This window comes from Pollicipes pollicipes, unplaced genomic scaffold (assembly GCF_011947565.3).
Source record: "Pollicipes pollicipes isolate AB1234 unplaced genomic scaffold, Ppol_2.1 Scaffold_4881;HRSCAF=5763_pilon_pilon_pilon, whole genome shotgun sequence".
NCBI classification, from domain to species: domain Eukaryota; kingdom Metazoa; phylum Arthropoda; class Thecostraca; order Pollicipedomorpha; family Pollicipedidae; genus Pollicipes; species Pollicipes pollicipes.
Window position 1 is genome coordinate 16,635,706 of NW_023596576.1, and position 22,737 is coordinate 16,658,442.

General features: G+C 53.1%; 1 protein-coding gene across 1 annotated transcript; it reads right to left on the minus strand.

The window, feature by feature from the left end:
• Window positions 1–11,092: 11,092 nt before the first annotated feature.
• Window positions 11,093–15,079, minus strand: LOC119100037 (insulin-like growth factor-binding protein complex acid labile subunit). Its single transcript, XM_037223153.1, has 4 exons — window positions 15,074–15,079; window positions 13,659–13,880; window positions 11,315–13,568; window positions 11,093–11,103 (listed from the first exon to the last, which is right to left on the minus strand). Exons 1-4 carry the CDS (start codon window positions 15,077–15,079, stop codon window positions 11,093–11,095), a joined length of 2,493 nt encoding a protein of 830 aa, XP_037079048.1.
• Window positions 15,080–22,737: the final 7,658 nt, after the last annotated feature.

Below are 22,737 nucleotides of genomic sequence, written 5' to 3' on the forward strand. Positions count from 1 at the left end.
TGAACATTCTCTTTAATGAGTGATTTAAGACTGGGATGTGTCATTGTCAGATACCAAGATATCGAGATAGATATCGAAATCCGGTTCAGCAGCTAAATTCATGCTCAACGACGGAAAGTTCAAAGTAATCCACAAATGCAACATGCCTTCGGTTCGGCTTCCAGTCGTCATCACTTTTAGAAGACACACAATTACGTCATCATCGTAATATGTGATTTATGATTCATCAAACAACGACCATAGTTTACTTCTGTAAGCATTATTCAAAGCCGATGAGGAACACAAGCCAAATATACATTTTCAGCTTGCAACCGTTGAGCATGGCGTCGCCTACTGAACCATATTTTGAACATGCTGTCCACACCATTTACAGTATTATCATTACAAGCATGGAACCAAACGCAAGATTAGAGATGTACCCTACGGTTCGCCGGGACTGTCGTGTTTGTCAGACAGAAGTGAGCCAGGCAGAACCCTGGGACGCCTTTCATAACTGTGTAAGAAACAGAGAAAACGATCCAACAAAAAAAGAAGCATCACAAATTAAGATATTATGCGGGAAATGGTATTGGCAAAACAGCATAGTCAAGGCAAATTCGACGTGATTTAACGTAATTCATCGGCCTCAATAAAAATGAGGATAGCTGAAATTAGCATCTTGCCAGACTGTGCTCCGTTCTCTTTAACGTTAGAGATCGTTATGCATCACGGTGCACACTAGACGAAACTTTTCAACCCGTCAACCCGCCACATCTGATCGGGTAAAAACCCGCGGTTTTTTACCCGCTTATGGGCCAGGCTTGGCGAGCTTTCGCGCGTCAAAAATCAAAACGAGCTGCGTTTTGCACTTTTCATGGAACGCAAGTCTTCAAGCCTTTGAAAAATAAGAACGCACTGCTAAATCTATGCAACAATACCAAATGGTTATAAACAAATCACGTTTTTATTTTCCTAGCAGGGGCTCTAGAGACAGAAAACCCATGGCATAACCTGTATACAAGTAGCACACCAGTAAACCAGGTTCCACAAAGTCAAAACTTGCATCTAAAAAATTCAGTGAAAATATTAAGAATAACAACTCAAATTCTTAAGGGTTGACTTAAATTTACTGAACCGTTGTGAGATGCGCCATTTATCTAAACAAACGTAAATGACAAAAACTAAACTCGGCTGCTATTGCGAAGCTGGGGCGCACTCATATTTTCTTAGTTCATACAAAAACCATATTTAAGAAAGCATCGGTAATTAATGTAATGTGTCACATGATTACCCCCGCCTCGCTCACAGGTCAGTACAGCCAGCAGCTGCCTGATTATCACTAGCACAACAGATGTCGAAATCTGGACATTGGTAATGTAGTGTTTGTCTATTTTAACCGTGTTTTTCGTGCTCGCAAGAACGTACAATTTACGACCACGACGACAGGGGCTCTTACGTCGCTGCGTATTACTCTCAGTGAGATTGCCATAAATTTACAACGAAAAGGTCTCGCACAAAATGTACTCTGATTCTGGCATCTTTTATATCAAATGAATCTGTACACGAGCTGTGTCAAAAATTTCAGTTCAAAGCATGACGCCATTCAAATATTTGATATAGATCCAAAAATGCGGTCATCAGGTCATGTTAGGTGTAAGCGGGCCGCTCAGAATGCCTTGCCAATTTCTCTTTTCCTAGATATAGTGCTTAAGTATTTAACAACATTTCACGGTTTTCGTGGCATTGATAAATGCGAATGACGTCCGTTGAGTGGTACAGGTAGAGTTCTTGGATTCCATGTTATTGTTATCCTTGTGAGAAGCATCACAGATGGCGCGGTAACCGTCGTCCGGGAGAGAAGCATGGGCATAGGTAAGAGGGAAATACGGATCATTTCAAAGCTGTCATGCCGTATTTATGTTACCCTGTTGCATGACTTATCCATTTATGAAAATTAGCACCATGTAAAAGCTCGAATTCCTTTCCTGAATACGGATTATAACATGGCGGCTATTGTGGCGCATGCGAATGTTGTGAGGTAGGCAAACTGGAAATGTCTGGTTCCAGTGGCGGTGTTGCAAAACAAATGTCTCCGCTGGGACTTAATATTACTTATGCTCGTGTACAGCGTTATGAACTGGAAAGACTTCCCAGGATTGACACGGCCTGCATTTTGAAATAACTTGTCTGTACAAGGCCATCAGTTGATGCAGACAATTTTAGAGGCTCTAGTGTATTGATCTACCGAGATGATGTACAAGCGTGAAATCGCTGGTACGTTTCGGCGAGGAACGATTTTAAACTACCATGTTGCTCTTCATTTGTAGCTGGAAACCGTCATCACAGTGTTTTAGGTGTAATTCGGTGCTATAGAAATTCCGTAGTCCACGTGCCTTTAACACTGCTGTTTAAGTAAAACCAGTGGTATTATGCAAACGGTGTAGTACATTAGATGGCACTGATATGTCATTTGGCAAATATATTTGTTGTGCATGTTTCAAATGATATGACATTCGGCATGTACATGTCATGTACAGGTTTGAAATACAAGAAGGTATAGAATACTGGTCCTAATTACCTTCATCTTCGCCGTTCAACACCGGGTCAGCATGATAGCACAGCAGGCTTTTGGCGGCTAAATTTGCAGTTGGCCGGGCCGGGCCGGACAGCAGGCTGAGACTTTGGAGAAAGCTGCGTCTCTAGTACACACCCACAGCCCGCCCACAAACACTGTGGACTGGCACGGCTCGTCAGCTGTAACCGTTCTGAGCCCTTTCAACTGCGGCACCACACTTACAAAACTCGATACCGCTCGTAGACGTCAGCCTGCTAGCGGTAGTGGCCGCGCGGACTCCGGCTGGGAGTACCGGCAGCGTTGTCATGCAAGCGACCATTCCAGCGCTGACAGCTGCAGCAGTCGGTCGGGCTGGGCAGCTGGCCAGCTCGCCGGCCAGCTGCGTTTAGCTGACCAGCTGAGTGAGCAGCTGGATGCACCAGGCAACAGAGAGGCTGTTTGAGCCAACTGCTGCAGGTATCTGACCAGCCACGGCCATTAATAGCGTAGCAGCTGCTGCGGCCGCCTGCTGCACACAGCCGATCAGCTGCAGCAGTCGGCAGCGACAGCTACAGCGGCTGTGGTCTTCAGCGGCCAACTCCCCTCGCCAGGCTGGGAGGCGCATTTGCAGAAGTTGCGCCGCCTGGAGCTGGAGAATTCAATTTGCTGAGAAATGCGCTCGTCCGTCGGCGAATGGCATGGGGAGGGGCTGGGAGGGGGGGGTCTCGGCACGGGCGCCGGCGGCGGAGGGCCGGGCGAGTGCCGCAGGCTAATCCAGCCCCAGGGACGCCGCTCCAGATGGGAGGCGCCGTTGCCACCGCCCGTGGGAACCGGCGCACGCGCCTCCCCCGACGACGAGGCGAAGAGCTCGCCAACGCCCGCGTTGGCACGTAAGCCGCAAAGCTAATTGCAGCGTTGGGGTGCGCGTTGAAACTGGCAAACGTGGCCCAGCAGTCGTTCGGGGGTTTCAAGGCGAAAAAACAGGCTAAATTGGAAGCCACAACAAGGAAGTTGCGTTATCATTGGGTCAGTTATCATCATTGGGTCGTGCTTTAAGAGCGAAACCACGAGGTTAAAATCGCGTTGTGCATGGATGCAAATTTGCCATGACCACAGCATATCTTTAAGCAACGCTCTTTGTCAAGTCGTGAAGCTATGCCATGCAATGTTCTGGTACGTATTATGGCATCGCATGCTTTGTGGAATGTATTAAAGTGGAGATAATGTGATCAGCGGTATCAGCTCAGTGTTCTGCTGTTTGTAATTCCACTTACGTGTCAAAAGCATTGTCGGCCATGTACCTTGTTCATTTTACATTATTTTCTGCGTGAAGTGTTATCTTAAAGTGACCTGTGTTAACATCACGAACAAGACCAAATGTTACACAGTGAAATGAGTCGCCTTGTGTTAGTATGCGCACTGAAGGAGTTCAACTATGCCACGCTACCTGTTTTTTTTTCTAAAACAGCGTCGAACTGAACAGAACATTTTTGGCGTGTCTGCTAACCAGACAGCCAGCTATCGATAACTCAACAGGAAAACAGATAAGTTCGCATCCTTTTAGCCACAGCAAGGCAAACGCGGAGCCGTCGTTCAGCACCATCGGCGCCCAGGCGCGCTGCTGACTGCGCTCTGGCGGCGGGGCAGAATCACCGAAGAATGGGGACACGCAGGCGCGGAGCAATCATGACCTCCGGCCGATTCTCAGGAGGTTTCTGTCAGTGGCCGGCCCCACTCCGTCCGACCCCGGCATGTCGCATCATCGCCCACTCGCCGAGGACTGACACTGCCGTTTGCAGGGTGTGAGCAGGACAAGAGGGAGGAGGGGCATGCCTCCCACTATCGCCAGCTTTCCGAACATCAGTACCTGCAAGGGTTTGCGTGGGCGCCTGGAAAAAACCATTATAGGGGACACATTTCCCTTCTGGAAAAAGTCATTCCAGCGGAGTTTCTATTGCTGAATGGCTGCTTACGACGAATACAACAAGCGTTGAATTCATGAGCATACGCATTTCAACAGCTGTCAGTTATTGGTGGCGAGTGATTTGTAGCCAGATCCGGCCCATGCATTGAACCTGCAAGTCAATACACGTACCCTTGACAACGAACGGTCATTTAGTCGCGATGGTTAGCTTAGTTTGACCCGAAACTTAAGACTGCGTCAAAAGAAACCTGACATTTGCTTCAGAAGCTCAACGTTGGTGCTGCCTTTTACCAAGGCCCTTTCACGCCTTGTCAAGGTAGCTTCATTTTGCATGAAGACGTGCCAAACGTTCACAAAGCCCTTCATTGTTGGATCAAATATTCAAGTTCGTTTTGAACCAAATCCTCCAGCTGCGTCCAGTTGCGGCACGGAGAACTGACGTGCGCTGCCTGACGTTTTTATCAATCCGGTGTTTAATTGCCCCAGCCATGTTCTCTGCACTTGTTACAGCACGAGCTGTCTTCAGACAGCCTTACCCAGATCGACAGATTGACAGATTGCTTTGTGTCATTAAGACCGGTTTTAAGTCTCCGGCCTTGACGCTGTTCGACAACAAGCGCACAATTAACATTGACAGTGACAGTGATCGGACATTATAATGGCACCAGGCGCTGAGTCGGGTCTCAGCTGCCAGGAAATTACGAGAAATTTCTCGCTAATTTCCTATAATTACTTACTGTATAATTACGCGACCGGTCGGGAACGTTGAATTTTCAGCATAAAATGTGTTTTCTGTATTGCATGTTGATCACTGCCTTGTGATAACAAATCGACTTGCTTTTGTCCTTCAGTGTCATTGCAGCACAACTAGTACTTTTAGACGGCGAACACTTTCTTCCGCATTCATATAGACTCCGCTTGCTGCCGGAAGGGAAGCGGCCTGACGAGTTCGATTTACATCTCCCCAACTTGCTTAACTGTTACGGTGCCGTGAGCTTGAATTGTTCGTGCCATAAATAAAGAATAAACGGGGCGTAAATCTCATGAACCTCGCCAATCCGCTACTTCCATGTAATACCATCGCGCTGGGTCACAGCATATTTAAAGGTAAGTGAGGAATAGCCTTCATGTTCCTTCACGTTTTATTACCATCTACGATTTAAAGATCGACCATGGCCAAAATCGTTGACCAGGCTGCACCGAGTCATAGGCCTGTTCAACACACGCATAGCTAGCTTTCTTATCGAGGTATGTGAATACTTCAAGAGGCGGCGCTGTATCGTCATTGGGCGTTCTGTCACTGCGTCATTTCCGCGCCATTTCACTCTAGGGATCCCATGATGAAACTGGCCGTCGTGCACCAGGCGCAAAAAATGATAAAAAACGATGTGAGCCGGGCAGTGTTCTAAAATTCATGCAGTAGGGTGTGCAGGATGGAAATATGAATTTATGCTACAATTATCCTGGCTCTCCGGCGCCCCCCCCCCCCCCACACACACAGTTCGTTGGCACTAATCCGTTGCCCCTTGACCCCGAACCCAAACATATGACCTACCCAGCCCGTTTGCCAAATCTGAGACACTTAGATACTGGGTTGACAGCCGTCTTGTTTGATGTTGGTTGCATGATTTTGAACAAGGGGAGGGGCAGCAGGCAGTGAACCCCAAGCCCGGGTGTATAGCATGAACAAATATCGGCACCCCTGCCACCCATGTGGCCGAATATTGGAACACTGGAGCAGGGTGGTCACGGCGACAGCGTCGCTCATGTTGCACCGGAGCGCGGCTGCCCAGAGCCCGTCGAGCCCGGCGCCGCGTCGCCCGGCTCCGCCCGCGTCAGCTCCGCCCGGCCGCTGCTCGAGCCTGACGCGGCCCGCCCGGCCCCGGCTGCCGCTGCGGCGGCTGACCGGGCTGCCAGCTGAGCCGCGGCCGCCACAAGCCACGGCGGCATTAGCGCTGAGCCGCTCAATGCCCGCTGCAATGGACGGGCTCAATTGGTACGGCGCCGTCGGCTCAGAGCGCGAAGGGCGCCCTCGATTTGTCCTGCGCGCCGCCGCTCCGCCGCAAACCGGTGCCGAGCGGGGAGGGGGGGGGGGGCGTTCTGCCGCCTGAGCAGGTCAGAACAGATCGGCCTCGGTGGTGAATGGCGGAAGTTTGGGATGTTCGCGTGTGTTGCCGGCCTTCTGGCAGCACCGAGACCGGGCCCGAGTTGTGTCGCAGAAGTTTTCAAATGCGCCACGAAACGCGCCGGAGTGTTTCCATTGTGTAGCGCGGGGAAGTGTGTTGCGTGTTTGTGTTTCGGGTGAGATGGCCTGGTGCCTATGACAGCTACGGCGCCAGCTCAAACCGTCTCCGTGCCTCCTTTGTGTAGCGCCTTGCTCAGAATATGAAACGGTGGATAAAACGCGGCCGTCGGACGGGAGCCGGCGGCGCATCACGCCTCCGCTGATAGCGTCCTGCGACATCTGATTACGCCGCAGTACGGGCCCACATAACCTAACGCTAATTGTTTCACGAGCGACGACGTAGCGCTAACGCTGCGGCTGCTGGAAACGCCAGATCATTACGTCGGCTAAGGCCGACCAATTCCGGCCGGGCAGCCGTCACCACCGTTTATCCGCCCCGCTCGGTTCTGGACATTTGGGCGTCAGGACTCCGACTGCGAGCCGGTCACGGCGAGCCAGCCGTCTGCAACGCCGCTCGGCCCGCCCGGTCACGTTCTCAGTCCGCGCCAGAAGAGGTCAAGGGTCAGATCGTTTGGAGTCGGGCGCCTGTTAAAAGATCGGATCGGTGGGCGCCAGGCGAGGCCGGAGGTTAAATCATGGCATCAGTCAAGGTCCAGGATCGGACCAGTCGGCGTAAGACGGGATCAAAAGTCAGATCCGCCCGCGAACGAAGACAAAGGTCAGATCGGTGAGCGTCAGGCACGACCAGAGGTTAAACTGGTCGGCTCCTTTTGTGGTCGGAGGTCGGATCATGGTCGGATCGGTCGGCGTAAGTCGGAGCCAAAGATCGGAGCAGCCTGCGTGGGACGGGGTCAAACGCCGATCGGTCAGCGCAAGACTCGGCCAGAGGGTGAGCCATGCTTTATGATTACACGCTGGTCACGTCCGACAGGTCTCAATACTTCATGCCGGGAAGGACCTCGGTTAGATGCATGGACCTCTGGGGATGCGTCAGAGGAGTGGCATACACAACGCGGCCAAAGGTAGCCTCCTGTAGCCGTTCTCGCATAGCGAATGAGAGTTCCCAGTCGACGTGACCTGTGACCCAACGCTTCAGCCGCCGAAAGTTTGGTTTAAGCTGATTTTGCAACACAATATGTGAAAGGAAATTACTGCAGGAGCCATTCGTTTCTAGTTTGAATTGCATAAGTAAAACAAGTTTAACTGAACTGCCTTTCTTGTCTCATTGAACTCAGCGCATGACACCTTGATCGCAGACGAAATTGGTCACGTTTCGAGTTCTATATTTTTCCGTCGTTAAATCTGATCACGGCAGGCCTGAGTTAAGTGGGCTTTTCTACAAGCTCGACCGACCTCTTAAAGTGACGCACTCGCATTGCGTGGGACCCGGCCGAGTGCAGACGCGATCTCAGAGAGGAACGGGACAGAGGAGCAACCAGCAGCGGCCAGCACGATAGGCTGGTCGCTGCTGGCTGCTCACGGTTTGCGAGATCCTTTTGAATGCATTGCAGCGGTGGGCGTTCGAAGGACGTCGCGCAGACATGCCGTTATTGGCACATCGCTTTTTTGCGAGGCTTATCACTTCGTTGATCTTAGAGAGTAGTACCATGGAGCCGCGCACACTAGCCATGTCGAGCAACTGCTCCATGCGCAGCATAGTGTTCCGCAACTTTGACACGTTTGTTGGATATCGCGTGGCTTGGCGCGAGGGTGGCACTCGAAAACTCATGCAATCTCAGGCTCTCTTCGATAGTAATGCAGTGTCTTAAGAATGCTGACGTGCCAACTTGTTTCTTTCGCCGTTTTTTTGTTGTCAGACATGGAGATATACATTAAATGGCAACGGAATCCCGACGATACATACATGTCTTATTCCTGATTCTCCGGACAAAAGGTCTGAAAACGAAAAAATCAGAATGTAAAAAAGTTGAACGCAAAAGGTTGAACGAAAATAGTTGAGAGGGATAAACGTCGACAGAGATAGGAGTCAAGTTGAAAAAAATCGAAAGGAATAAAAGCTAGTCCAAAAAAGTGGTAAAGGATAAGTCAAGTCGCAAAACGTCAAAGAGATAAAAGTCGACCGGGGCAAACTACTGGAAAATTCTTTAACAGGTAACTAGCGCACTAGGATGGAACTCAAATCGCAAAATGTAGAAAGAGATAAAATCGACGGGCATGAAAGTCAGCGTAAAAAAAATTGGAACGGATGAATCTCCGCGATGGATAAAGGTAGACTGGGATTAAAATAAAAGCACGTAGTCCCGAGAACCCAACAGGCAGACCACGGGTCCTCCTGATTGGACATCTGGCACAAGGGGGAAGGGAAGGAAGGTTTCCGGCTGCTCTTGGATGTGTCCGTGGATTCAATGGGCCCCGCTGCCTTGCATCCCTAGGTCCTCTCTTTTGGGTCCATCCGTACTCGCCCGGCGAACGCCCCTAATAAGGAGCCAGCCTTCGAGCGTTCACAGCCGAACCGTACGGAGCGCGCTCTAACACTACATCTTCCTTGCTGGTTCTTTGCCCGTCGACTTTTCCTGACACGATTTTATCTCTGTCGACGTTTAGCCTTGCTGTCCTTCCACTTTTTCGGCTCGAATTTTAGCCCTGCCGACTATCTGTCGCTCGACTTTTTTCGTCCCAACTCACTCATTTACCCTTGGGCCCTACATATCACTTGGGCCCGAGAACAGCCCAGTGATATTGGTCATGGCAGTGGAGGAGCCACAGAGAACGCACATCCTAAATGAAGTAATAAACTCCTGCGCGGATTCAAAACAGTGTTCGCCAAGTGTTTCATCTCTCCCCATCTCCTCTCTGCGTCACGCCATGTGGTAGCATGCATTGGGTCCACCGGAGCTCACCGGAACACTTAAAGCCTCCGTGCAGCAATGCGGCGCTGAATAAGTTTGCAACCGACCCAGCCCTCTAATTCGGCCCTCTGGCGACGGCGCTATCATTCAGCAGTATCAGGTCCTCGACGCCGTCTCCTATTAACATCAGCGGGATTGATAGCATCGCAGGCCCTACCGAGTGCCGTCCAGAACTCTGAGGACAAAGGAGCGAACGCTCGCCTCGGCCGCGACCCCAGGGCCTCGCCTAACATCCGGACGTGGACCCACGTCCCTGCATTGGCATCGCGGACTATCATAGGGTTGCATCGTCCACCGGGACGCGTTCAGCTCCATTTAGACTCGCAGAGTGGCAGAATGAGGTCTGCAGCATAGCGCGACGCCATTCAAGAGGGGCTTCGGGAAATTAGATAGCGGAATTTTCCACTTTATTAACGCCACGCCAATGTTGAGGCCGGCAGCTCAGCTGGATGTGATTTTAATCTGATTATTTCACTATCAATGCATAACTTTGGGTTTGGATGTACTTTCGGGTGAAAAATGTTCCTATCGCGCCGAGTTTGGATTATGCACTGGAATCGTTGAAACCTTCCGCTTGTATGATCCTTTATTTGAGCTTGAGTTATACGCTACTCCGTCCAGTTTGCAAATTGGAATGGGAGCTCTGCTGGCGCAGCATAGGAACACTCGTTCGAACAGGACCACGACACCATCTAAGAGACGCAGACGCTTCCCACTACCAATAAAGTGACGTCATACTTTGCGAAAAAAAGTGACGTCATACTTTGGGGACGGTATGCTTCGGCTCCAGAACGTTTCCGCGGGCAGCCTTTAGGTCCGCGGGTAGATCAGATTTAGTACGGAGTATTCGATACAGTGGAAATAAATTCAAGCGATTGGCGGTTGAAAACAAACTAAGCCAACTTATCGACTCTCAAAGCATGAAGAGGGGCATGCCAAGGAAACATTATGGTTTGAACATTATGGATATGGCGGAGAAGAGGCGACGTTTGAAGATCGTGAAGGACCACCACACCGAAAAGGATCGATCATTCCAAAACAGCTAACAATGGCTCTGGGTTTTAGACTATAAAACCGACGACTTCATATCGTACTCTGCGGGAAGTTATCAGAGTACTATCCGTGGAACAGCCCATCCAGTCCAATTTATACATTACCGCCGGCTGCTGCCCGTTGCCAGAGGCCTGGGGGACTTTATTCCTACAGGGCCGACTAACCTGTCAGTGAGATGGACTTGAGTCGGATCTCGGCGCCGGCGAGCAGCTGCAGCGGCAGCCGCCGCAGGCTGTTGTCGGCCAGATCCAGCAGCTGCAGCCGCCGCAGTCCGGCCAGGCTGTCGGCGTCCAGCCGCTGCAGCTGGTTGCCGGCCAGCCGCAGCTGCAGCAGCTGCGGCGCGGCCGCCAGCGCTTCGGCCGGCAGTGCGCTGAGCTCATTCCCGCTGAGGTCGAGCGAGACTAGGTCGGCAACGTCGGCCGGCAGCCGGTCCAGCTGGCGCAGCGCGTTGCCGCTGAGGTTGAGCCGGCGCAGAGCGATGAGGCCACGCAGCCGTTCGGCCGGCAGCAGCTCCAGCTGGTTCCGGCTCAGGTCGAGACTGGCCAGGCGCGGCAGCGCGCGGAACGCGCCCGGCGACACGCGCGCCACGCGGCCGCCGCACAGGCGCAGCGCGCGCAGCCCCGGGAACACGCCCAGGTCGTCGGAGGCGATGTTGGCCACGGCCGTGCCGCAGGCGGTCAGCTCCTCCAGCGACGGCAGCCGCGCGCCGTTGCGCTGCTCCTCGCTGAGCAGCCGCCGCAGCGGGTTACCCGTCAGGTTGAGGCTGCGCAGCGCGTCGAGCGAGTCGGCCGTCACGAAGAGCGGCACCATGTCGAACTGGTTGAAGGCCAGGTTGAGCGTCACCAGCGGCGCCCGGTAGAAGCTGCCCGGCGTCACCACCTTCAGCAGGTTGTGCTGCAGCAGCAGCGTGCGCAGCCGCGTCAGGTTGGCAAACGGCCGCGGCGAGACGCGCACGATGGCGTTGTGTGACAGGTCTAGCACCTGGAGCCCGCTCAGGCCGCGCACAGACAGGTCGGTCAGCTCCGAGAGCCGATTGTGAGTCAGGTTGAGCACCTCCAAGCTGCGGAGCGCGGGAAACGACACACTTTTAAAAAGGTTAAAATTTAAATGCAACTCGCGAAGCACCACCAGGTTTTCGAAAAAGACCGGGTCGATGTGCGACAGTTTGTTGAACCCTAGTTTGATCACACGAATGTTTGTGTTGTCCGCCACAAGGTTGATGAACACGCTGTTGAGGTTCATCTTTTCCATCTCGAGCGTCTCGAGCAGCGGCACGCCGTGGTAGACGCTGCGGTCCAGCTCGCGCACGTTGTTGAAAGACACGGAGAGCCACTTGAGCGTCGACACCCACATGAAGCCGAGCACTAGCTTCTCCAGCATGTTGTCCCGCAGGTCCAGCTCCTCCAGCTGCGGCAGGTCTTGGAACGTGCCCTCCTCGACGCGCGTGATCGAGCACGAGCGCAGCGCGAGGTGGCGCAACGGCACGCCGCCCTCGAACATGAAGCGGTGCGCCACCGGGATCTCGTTGTCGCTCAGGTCCAGCTCCCGCAGCGCGGTGAGTGCCTCGAAGGTGCGGGGCGCGATGTCCATGATAGCGTTGCCGGACAGGTCGAGCCGCTCGAGGCTCGTCAGCCCGCCGAAGCTGAAGCGGTCGAGCCGCCGCAGCTTGTTGCGGCTGAGGTCGAGTACCGTGAGGCTGGAACAGGAGGTGAACGTGCCGTTCAGGAGCTCGCCCAGCAGGTTGTCCTGCAGATAGAGCGTGCGCAGACCAGCCAGGTCGGCCAGCGCCGCCGCCGGCAGGTACGCGATCGTGTTGCCGTTCAGCCAGAGGATCTCGAGCACGGCCAGGTCGCGTAGCATACCGTCCGCCAGCCCGGTCAGCGCATTCGCGTCCAGCTGCAGCGAGATCAGGTTCGTAGGGGTGCCGCTGAACACGCGCCCCAGCTGGCGCACGCGGTTGCCCTGCAGGTTGAGGTGCTGCAGGTTGTGCAGGCCGACGAATGCGGCCACGCCGACCGCGCTCAGCCGGTTCTGCTGCAGGTGCAGCTCCTGCAGGCTGGAGAGAGACGAGAAATCGTCGGAGCGCACGGCCGACAGCCGGTTGTTCTGCAGTCGGAGTTCGCGGATGTTGGTCAACTGCGCGAACACGCGCACGGGCAGCTCGCTGAGGAGGTTGCCGTCCAGGCTGAGCACAGTCAGGCCCTTGGTGGCGTTGAACACTCCGGCCGGAAGGCTCGCGATCTGATTGTGGTTTAGATGCAACTGCGAGAGCTGCGCGAGCGAGGCGAATGCGCCCGCCTCCAGCTGCGCGATAGCGTTGTTCTGTAGGTGCAGCACGGTGATTCGCGAGGCGTTGCCGAAGGTCAGGTTGGTGACCTGCAGCAGGTTGTTGTCCGCTAAAAAGACCTCTCTCAGGTCGGGGTGGTCGGCAAACAGGCTGTCCGGCACCTGGTGCAAGTGGTTACCGCTCAGGTCGACCGTCTTGAGCGCGAGGCAGCTGGCGAAGAGCCGCGCCGGCAGCGCGCGCAACCGGTTGTGGCTCAGGTCGAGCGCCTCCAGCCGGCGGCTGACGGCGAACGCCGCCTCATCCACCTCCGAAACACTGTTGTGGTGAAGCGTCAACCGCCGCAGCGCCGGGAAGGCGGTCAGCGTGCTCGCGCCGATGGCGCCGAACTGGTTATCGCTCAGTTGCAGCGTCTCCAGCCGCTCGAACCGGCTGTAGCCGTCGTGCGCGATCGCGTCGATCCGGTTCGAGCCGAGGTTGAGTGTGGCGAGCGCGTTGAGGCGGCGCAGGGCGCTTAGCGGGAACAGCGTCAGCCGGTTTTTGGCGACGTTCAGGTCGACCAGCGAGTCCTCGAGGCCGGCGAACGCGTACTCGCTGACGCTCTCCAGGCCGTTGCTCTTGAGGTTGAGCGCGACCAGGCTCAGCCCGTGCAGCTCGTAGCTCTCCAACTGGCGGATCTTGTTGCTCTCGAGGTCCAGCTTGGCGAGCTGCGACAGCTTCTCCAGCGCCGGCCGCGGCACGGTGCTGAGCTGGCCCCGCACCAGCGCCACGCTGCGCAGCGCCGCGCCGCCGCCGGCCAGGCTGTCCGCGTGCAGCCGCTGCAGCGCCGACTGCGAGATCTGCAGCTCCTGCACGCTGCCGTTGCCGAGAAAGCCCACTGGCAGCTCGACCACGGCTGCGTCCAGCTCGTACACGCGCAGCGACTTGACCGGCGCGGCGATCAGCGCCAGCGCCGCGCCCACCGCCGCCGCGTCCACGGCGTTGCAGTCGACGAACACGCCGCCGTCGAAGTCGTAGCAGGGGCAGCGGCCCTGACGTTCAGGCGGCGGGCACGCGCGCGCGGCCGGCCAGGTCACACAGAGCAGCGCCGCCACGCGGAGACACCACATACTAGTCGGCCGGGCCGGGCTGCGCGCCGCGCTCGGCCATTGCGCACCTGCAACGGGGACGGACGATGAGATGAGGGGCACGTGTGGACCGCGGCGCAGCGACGGACGAAGTGACCGGACATGCTGGTGCTGACGGTGCGGAGTGGATAGCAGTGGGAATATTGGAAGCAGCTGTGTGCATAGGGGCCGAGTGCTAGCCAAAATAATGCATGGCCCAGCAAGATGTCATTACGTGAGACGAAACCGGGTAGAAACCGTTTTAGTCGGCGCGTCCGACTGTCCAAGTTTTACAAAGCATTAGCTTGAGACATGATGAGTGTTAGCGTTCTGTTACGGCTAGTTAAGAATAGGCAAGCAGAAATGAAAATGGACACCATAACGAGGCTAACAAACGGACTAGACCAGATAGACGGCGATGACGCCCACATCACGGACAGGAATGGCGATCAGACTACAGATGGGGATGACATATGACGCGCCTCCCCCCCCCTCCCAAAAAAACGACATCGGGAAGGGGCATGAGGCTAGACAGTGATGCACCGTAACAAAGATTGAGTATGCAACAATATATATTTGGGCATTGACACCAGAACTATTTTCCCTGCGGCGTAGCCGCCAAATGATGACTAACCATATCTAGTTAGAAGGTCTTCAACGCATCTGTTTAAAAATAGGCGAGGGAGTGGTTACACTTTCGTATGAACACGTGGCGATCATCAACCCAAATTTCTCAAGAAATGCCAGAACCTCCACGAACACCCGTGCGGACATATAACCGGCCCATTGCGGAGCTGGCCGGCGTCGACAAAGCGCTGCTCAGCCACTGTCTCGCACGCGGCCGCCAGCGGACCGAAGAAGTGCCGGCTTTCCGGCAGCGGGATGTGCGGCCAGGCCCGGGTGCGTCGGACCCGCCGCCGACGCAGCCGACCGTGACGTGGAGGGACGTCGACGGACGTCGGCCGTGACGTGGAGGAACGTCGCAACATGCCTCCCCTCCCCCCTCCGGGAGCGAGGCGCCGACCGCGACGGGCCGCGGCCGCCGAGGCCACCTCGACGCCGTGGTCCCGTTTGCCGCCTGGGGGCGAATTCAGGTGAGGGGTAACCGGGAGTGTTACCCCCATGATGCCAAAACCGAGCAAAAAAGAGCTCATTACTGGACATTGAAAAATATCTAAGCGACGTTTACTGGGAGAAACCTGTTTGATTTAGTGCTCTACTTGGGATATAGGGAAGCAAAACAGTGAAACTTTCAAACGTCAGGATACCGTTTAGACTTTGCCTCCACAAAATGGGGTTGCACCCACTCACCAAACATCCCGTAAGGCAACGTAGTACTAGATCAACTATTGTTGCGACTTGAAATCCTCAGACGCACACCGTCATAATCGGTCCGTGTTCTCCTTACTTCACCGTATTTTACCTTACGTAATCTCATTACTATATCATCTATCCTATTGCTTATACTTGGCGCAATGCCACCTCTTCCTGCTAGCCCGACAATTTTCTGAAAGCAGATAAATTATCTGACCCTACTTAATCGAAATGCTGCGCCCATGTTTCCATTTCATCTCACTTAGTGATCCTCCAGCAATATAGACCGACTGAAGCTCGATGAAACAGAGTGCGCGCCATACGGACGCCTGTTGCACTAATGACCGCCGCCGCAGCTGATCGAGAGCCTTGGACAGGTCAGCGCGATGTCGGCGGAGATATCACGGCGTGACGAGGTCCCGGGGCGGAAGCCACAACAAATATCACGGCGTGACGAGATCCCGGAGCCGAAGCCGCAACAAATATCACGGCGTGACGAGATCCCGAAGCCGAAGCCCCAACAAATATCACGGCGTGACGAGGTCCCGGAGCCGAAGCCCCAACAAATATCACGACGTGACGAGATCCCGCAGCCGAAGCCCAACACGTGTGGTAACGCTCTTGGTAGCCTCCCGACGATTTTGAATGGCAGGAAGAATTGCCAGGCATGTCAGCCAACCGCACGTCCTTGGTGCCGGTGACTAATCTTGGTGTTGCGGGCATGATAATTGCATTGTAATGGATATGATGCCGCACATCTGCCACGATGATTAAATGAGATAATAAATGATAGGGAATTGCCTCACATCTGCCGGGAAATTTCTGGTCATCGTCATTAAGCTTGCAAATCTTTAGTTGAACCATTAACTAAGCTGAGGTGCTGCTCAAATGCGCTATTCACACACTATATCGCAGGAGTAAGGTAGAGGAAGTAAGCAGGCATGACAGAAATATACCAATCAGCCTGAACGTGACGCACGACAGTTCTGGAATATTCCTACTGCAACGCTTTATTCACGATTCGTTATTCACAGAATTTACGGGCAGCTAGCAGCGTGTGTAATTACGAGCGTCACGCTGAGGGTGTCGGCCCGCCGTGCTCAGGGTGGGACGTGCCCGGCTCACGTCAAACCGAAACTCAAGTGTATCGCGGCGTCACGAAAGCCATATTAGACATTCGTACCTGACTGCAGTTTGTCCAATACTTTTTTATTGAGCGAACCACGAAGGTCACAGTATTAGGCCACACGTGCGTTAGAACTGGTACCACACGCAAAGCAACCTGTGTGCTATAGCACAAATGAAAATAACCATTCATTTTCCCTCTGGGATCCTTTGACCACTTCTCCACCATTAGACAGCCTTGTTGACTGCTATTATCTTAGAGCTGTACTTGACTAATTATTCAGGGAACAGAACACATATATCCACGATCCACGCATATGCCTGAAGCGCATAAGCACATGCATATGCACGTGATGAAAGGTCGTACAGTTTTGCTGGACTCAAATGGCGGTTAAGTTCTTGTTTTCGGCCATTTCCGAGACGGCGGGGCACGTCGGTGTCTAGAAACCCTCTCGGCGTCTGTCGACGACCTTAATTATCTCACAGCTCTTGATTCTCGCTGTGAAGCGGTCCAAACGAAAAGAATTGAGCCTGCGCTGTATCTCAAATCAGCGGCGGCCGAATCAAGGGCCACTGCAGCACGGGGCGAATTCAAATGGGACCCTGATTAAATTCCGGATAAAACGGCGGAGTCTGTAGACGAAAATTAGGCCGAGAGCTACTGTCGGCTTCTCTGTCAGTAGCCGTCCGTCAGGGAGCACTCGGCTCTGAGGATCCTGGCTGCTCGGTTCGGATTGGTGCATTCACACCAAACGCATTACGAATATGCCATGGTGTCAATGCACGTGCATTTGTTCTGTAAGGTATAGTCGTTTTTCAGGTAGCCGGGATTTACCGAAATCCTTGTTTTCGGCATCAGAGCATTTCATGACGGAAAAGGCGACTCATGGTAGTTGAAACAAGCATCAGCAAGCAGCACGCATGGTTATCTTTGGTGCAAACCATACGCTGGCCATGAATCAGCCACCACCTACACTTCAGTAAGGCACAAGAGGGTTTTGTTTTCAAGATAGCGAGGCAATATTATGATGACAGTCCATTAGGCACTCGCACCCAACAAATCCGTACCAGAAAACTGTAGTACAGGAACGGGAACCTGTACAGGAACCTGTAGAGGCCTAGAAACGTTGCAGAAAGGGGGAGCACGAACAATATGGATTTTTCAGCATATTCTTCTTATGCATCGACATAGGGTTAATGTTAAATGTTTTTAAAAAGGGTGAAGCTCTCTGGCCCCCACCACTGTTCCTACACCTAAGAACGTATCAGTTATGAACAGAGGTGTGGCGCCAACGTCCCGTAGGTAATGAGTTTAGTCCAGGCGAATTTTCTCCCTTATAGCTCATAGTCAAGAGCAAACACAAACATGCATGTATATATATATATATATATATATATATATATATATATATATATATATATATCTCTCTCTCTCTCTCTCTCTCTCTCTCTCTCTCTCTCTCTCTCTCTCTCTCTCTCTCTCCTCTCTCTCTCCTCTCTCTCTCTCTCTCTCTCTCTCTCTCTCTCTCTCTCTGCGTGTGTGTGTGAGACGGGGATGTATATGCATATATGTTTATAAATACTCGTTTCCTTTTGTTTTTTTTACAACTGTCTTTCCTTCGGAAACAGTGCTGTACGCTTGATAATGTATGGAGGAGTTTGTTATCAGTTTAAGTCACGCATTTTGATGAAAATGTTCAGCAGGAAGTAAGACGGGCATTGATGGCCAGTGCGATAAGCTGATATCTGTGTAGTGTTTCTATAGGTGCCGTCTACAGTTGCCTGTCTACAGCCATTTTGCATTCGACCCCTCGATGACACACTGCGTCGTCCGCCGGCGCGCCTCCGCCTACTGCGCCTCTGACTCTGACGCTCTGCTTCAGAGCACGTCAGGACGGCATCTCACGCTAATGCCACTCTGACGCTCTGCTTCAGAGCACGTCAGGACGGCATCTCACGCTAATGCCACTCTGACGCCCTGCTTCAGAGCACGTCAGGACGGCATCTCACGCTAATGCCACTCTGACGCCCTGCTTCAGAGCACATCAGGACGGCATCTCACGCTAATGCCGCTCAGACGCTCTGCTTCAGAACACGTCAGGACGACATCCCACACTAGTGTCACACTGACGCTCTGCTTCAGAGCACGCCAGGACGGCATCTCACGCTAGCGCCACTCTGACGCTCTGCTTCAGAGCACATCAGGACGGCATCTCACGCTAATGCCACTCTGACGCCCTGCTTCAGAGCACGTCAGGACGGCATCTCACGCTAACGCCACTCTGACGCTCTGCTTCAGAGCACATCAGGACGGCATCTCACGCTAATGCCACTCTGACGCCCGATAATCCATGGTCGGCACGCCCTGACGAGCTCGGGGCGAATCCGGATCAACAGAAAACGCATGCCCGCAGCCAGCGTGCGCGGATGCTGGAGGGGGAGGGCGGGCGACAGAAAACACGGATGCCGGGCGGCGCATCGGCGTGTAAACAGATGCAAGCCAAGCTTCGGCTATGTTCTTATTGCCCTTGTTGGTAGTTCCCCCAGTAGGAAAACTTAGGGAATTGCAAACCTTATCTCCGCTGTTGGAAATCGGCATGCCAGGCGAAATCATGCCGGGCAAATATCCAGTGAAAGCATCACATTTCAGGGCAGTAATCTGTGGTCGAACGGTCGTCCGTCTGTTTGCCGAGACGGGCCCCTGGGAGTGCGGGGAATCTGGCCAAACTTATGACCTGCGGCGCCGTGGCCCGGGTTTACGAGCCGGTTGCCGTCCTGGTTATGAATTAGGACTGAGCCGCCTAGCCGTATCAGTATGCTGAGTCGTCTGCCACGTCGTATCAGCGTAGGCGTAGGAGAGCGATGGCAAGGAAGCACTCGCCTCACACTTTTTGTGAACGTCTGACATGAACCCTGCAAGCGGCTGTGCTTTGCTCCCACCTTTTCTGACGTTGCTGACCCCTGATTGCCAGAATATTCTCAAGTTCTAAATGCTTGAAAACCTGAATACGCGAACATTCGTAATAACTGCCCTTGACCTTTGGCAGCTCGGATTGACGCAGATGACGCCGGCATTTAAACCGCGATTTCTTGATTGAATACGTTGGCTGATCATGGCTGATTGTGTGAAATGAAATGCTGATTGTATGATCGAACTACAAACTCGGATCACCACGTCCAACCACCGTCTTAGGGACCGGAAGGCTCCATCGAAGAGCGGGCCGCCCATATGAAGCTGCTGACCGGTCACCAGCTGCTGACGGCAGCTGCTGAGCTGTTGCTCCACGCCCCAGCTGCCGCGATGTCGTTCGGGGTCGCGTTTCCGTTCGCAACTTCTAGACCGCCGCTCCTAATCGCAGCCTATTACCGGCCGCTCTCGCTGGCAGCTGCTGAACCATCGGTCTTGACGGCGGCTGCTGAACTGTCGATCGCAGCTGCCGAGTGTGGTCGCGCCCGCCCGTCGCCTCGGGGGCCGCGGCTCGCCCGAGAGGCGCGGCGCGTGAACGCGGTGACGCGCCTGAATAAAACATGGCCGGGCGCGACGTCGCTTTGTGTGATGCTGCCGGCCGTCGCCGCCACTGCGAGACGCCGCCGTAGAGGGAGCGGTGCCCGTCCGCCGCCGCTCTAATGGCGCACCCAACGACAGGGCGCCGTCAGAGACTGCTCCGCCGGCGGCGGCGGCACTGGCGGCGGCACAGGCGGCGGCGGTGTGCTGGGCCCGCCGCCCGCTTTGGCAACCGCCGCTCCCCATCCATATTAATGCGCCGGGAGGGGCGGACGAGAGGTGTCGGCCGATTCGCACGTCAAATGAATGACTCTCCCGTGGTGAAACGGCCTCACGCCGCTGCGGCGTGCTCCGCAGATGGGTCACCGGAACTGATGGCACCGGCGTGTCTCCGTCAGTGGCATGGCAGGTGCCAGCTCTCGGACAAGTTTCGGTCCATTCGATTTGCTGGGTTTTCTCCTACAGCTCTTCCCAGGAGATTGCCCAAGTAAACCGGGATGGCGCGTCCGCGCGCGATTCGGATCAAGATTTTAGAGATCGCCTCGAAAACACCTTGAGAATGCGTCCACTCTGCCCAGTGAAGTTAGGCGCGTCTTTTCTCATACGCGACGCGGCACGAAAGAGAGGGAGGAGAGATGGAGAGTGAGAGAGAGAGAGAGAGAGGGAGAGAGAGATGGAGAGAGTGAGAGTGAGAAAGAGAGAAAGAGGGAGAGAGGGGGAGAGATACTGCTTTAGATAGCATTTTGGGGTGCACATTTTTGCGGAATATTCCCTCAAGACGTAAAGCACACAGTCGCAATAGAATAACAAGATATGCTAAATGCAAATTCGCGTTGTACTGTATCTCGTGGTAGTGAGCAGCCTTTTATGGTTTTGCTCTCTAAGTCAAAGGACAGGCTATCATTTAGCGTCGATATAAAACATCGCGCAAGTATGATGTTTATATCATGATTGGCATTGGATGAAGCGGCCCCAAAGCGACAGCTCCAAAAATATAACATTAAAGCGGCTTTCAACAACAATAAAAATAAACAACAGAAACACAAGCACTTGCAATGGGCATCTTAGCTCACCGCAGCGCGACATCTATAACTTGTAATACGAACACTGCTTCGCAGTGCAGGTGCTCGCGTGTGATCATAGATTTACGATGCATGCGAAGGCAAAACTTTGCGGACGCATCGCATTGTCAACAACAGGGACAACTCGAGCCTTCAAACAACTTTAGATTGCCAAAGTCCTCGACGAACATGCAAGCCAAATCGCAGAGGTTTAGGCGGGTGATATGCCGTTGCATTTTCCTAAGACACGGCCCACCCATATCGTTATATGCGCGTTGCACCGGTACCATACAATCGACAACATGCGTCACCAAGACATAGCCGAGTTTTTGATGTGGCGACAAGTGCCTGCAATACAGACATGGCGAGCAGATTAACCTGGCGTGTAATCGTAAAACACGGTCATCATAAAGGCCGACGAGACACGAGTCGTCTTCCATCACACTTCTTTGCATACCTCCCACGAATGATCGCTGAGTCGTGGGATGGACTGGCTGTGTTATGATTGATGATCCATGTCGCGCATACCTTCTGTGGATGCAAAAAAAGATATTGAAAAAAACGCGCAAAACAGCAGCCAGTAGTATTTCATCGGTGAGATCCGTGGATTAAGGAAGGGTGATATTTTGCAAGACAATATTTTGTCACTGAAACGACATACATTGGACACCTCAAGACTGCGCGGTGCGATATACCACAGTTCAAAAGTGGCATAAATGCTTCAGTACCAGTGCGCTGAAATAGCATGCTTCCTGGCCTGTTATGCTTGTGCTTGTTTCATGGACGGTGAATGTCATGTGTCATGCGGGTGTTGCTATTTGTAATTCAGGTATTTAGCTGGAAAGGGGAGTAAGTACGATTTCGGCGGTTTATTTTGCTGGAGTGTAGATCAGGCTGCTGAGCGGGTGTCTTGCATTTTTCTGGTACTTTAACTTGCAGGACAGCGGAGGGGGGAGGGGATGGGGAGATGCCACCGGTTTTAATGTTTGTACAAATTTTCAGTACCCAATCGCCTTGCATTGGCAGGAAGTGGGGCATGATTTGCACAGTAAATGTGGAGCCATCTCCTCAGCATCGGTCAGCTCCGTGAATTTGTGTAGCATTCAAAGATCAGCTCAAAAACATGCCATATCATTCTCACCAAAGTTTTGAAAAGCATCATAATATATCAAATTGGCACTGATGCTTTTGAATGGTTAGCTGGAACTATATTCGGGATTCTGAAATGCTGAGCATTTAGTACCAATGGCTCGGTATATTTTAATGCTATGTCACTTAAACCGAGGATCGGTTTTCTCTTTCATGTCTTACATACCCTACATCGTTAGTAAGAATTTAAGGTCTCAACAATGAACACAGGATTATAAAAGAAAGGAGAGTGGTAATAGTCTTATTCCTCGAACAAAAATTCTGCTATTCGTCGTATATTCGTCGTGCATCCTGCTGTTCGTCGTAAAGCATTCCAATAGACTTCTGCCATTCGTTTCGATAAAGACATGTTGCCGAAATATCAACGCATCTACATCTCCACTCTCCTGTTTTTTTTTCTCCGAGGAACAAGGCGATTACTGCTGTCCCATCGACATGAATAATGCTCCTCGCAAATACACTCAGTAACTTACAAGATTCAGAATGACAGGTCTGTGTCCCAGACATATACGCTAAGATGTACTTGGATGAAAACCAGGTTGATAATGAAGCTCAATAATTGGCAATAGCTGATTCTTGCAACCAGTGGGAGTGCTTGAAACTAGGCTACCGATTGCTGGCTTTTGTA

Bases quoted from the DNA above. Each gene is read 5' to 3' on its own strand.
- LOC119100037 (XM_037223153.1), bottom strand. The intron at 13,569-13,658 runs GCGGACAGCCTG...CCGGCGCTGGAG, and splicing joins CGGCGCTGCAGCGGCTGCAC to AAGCTGTCGCAGCTCGCCAA.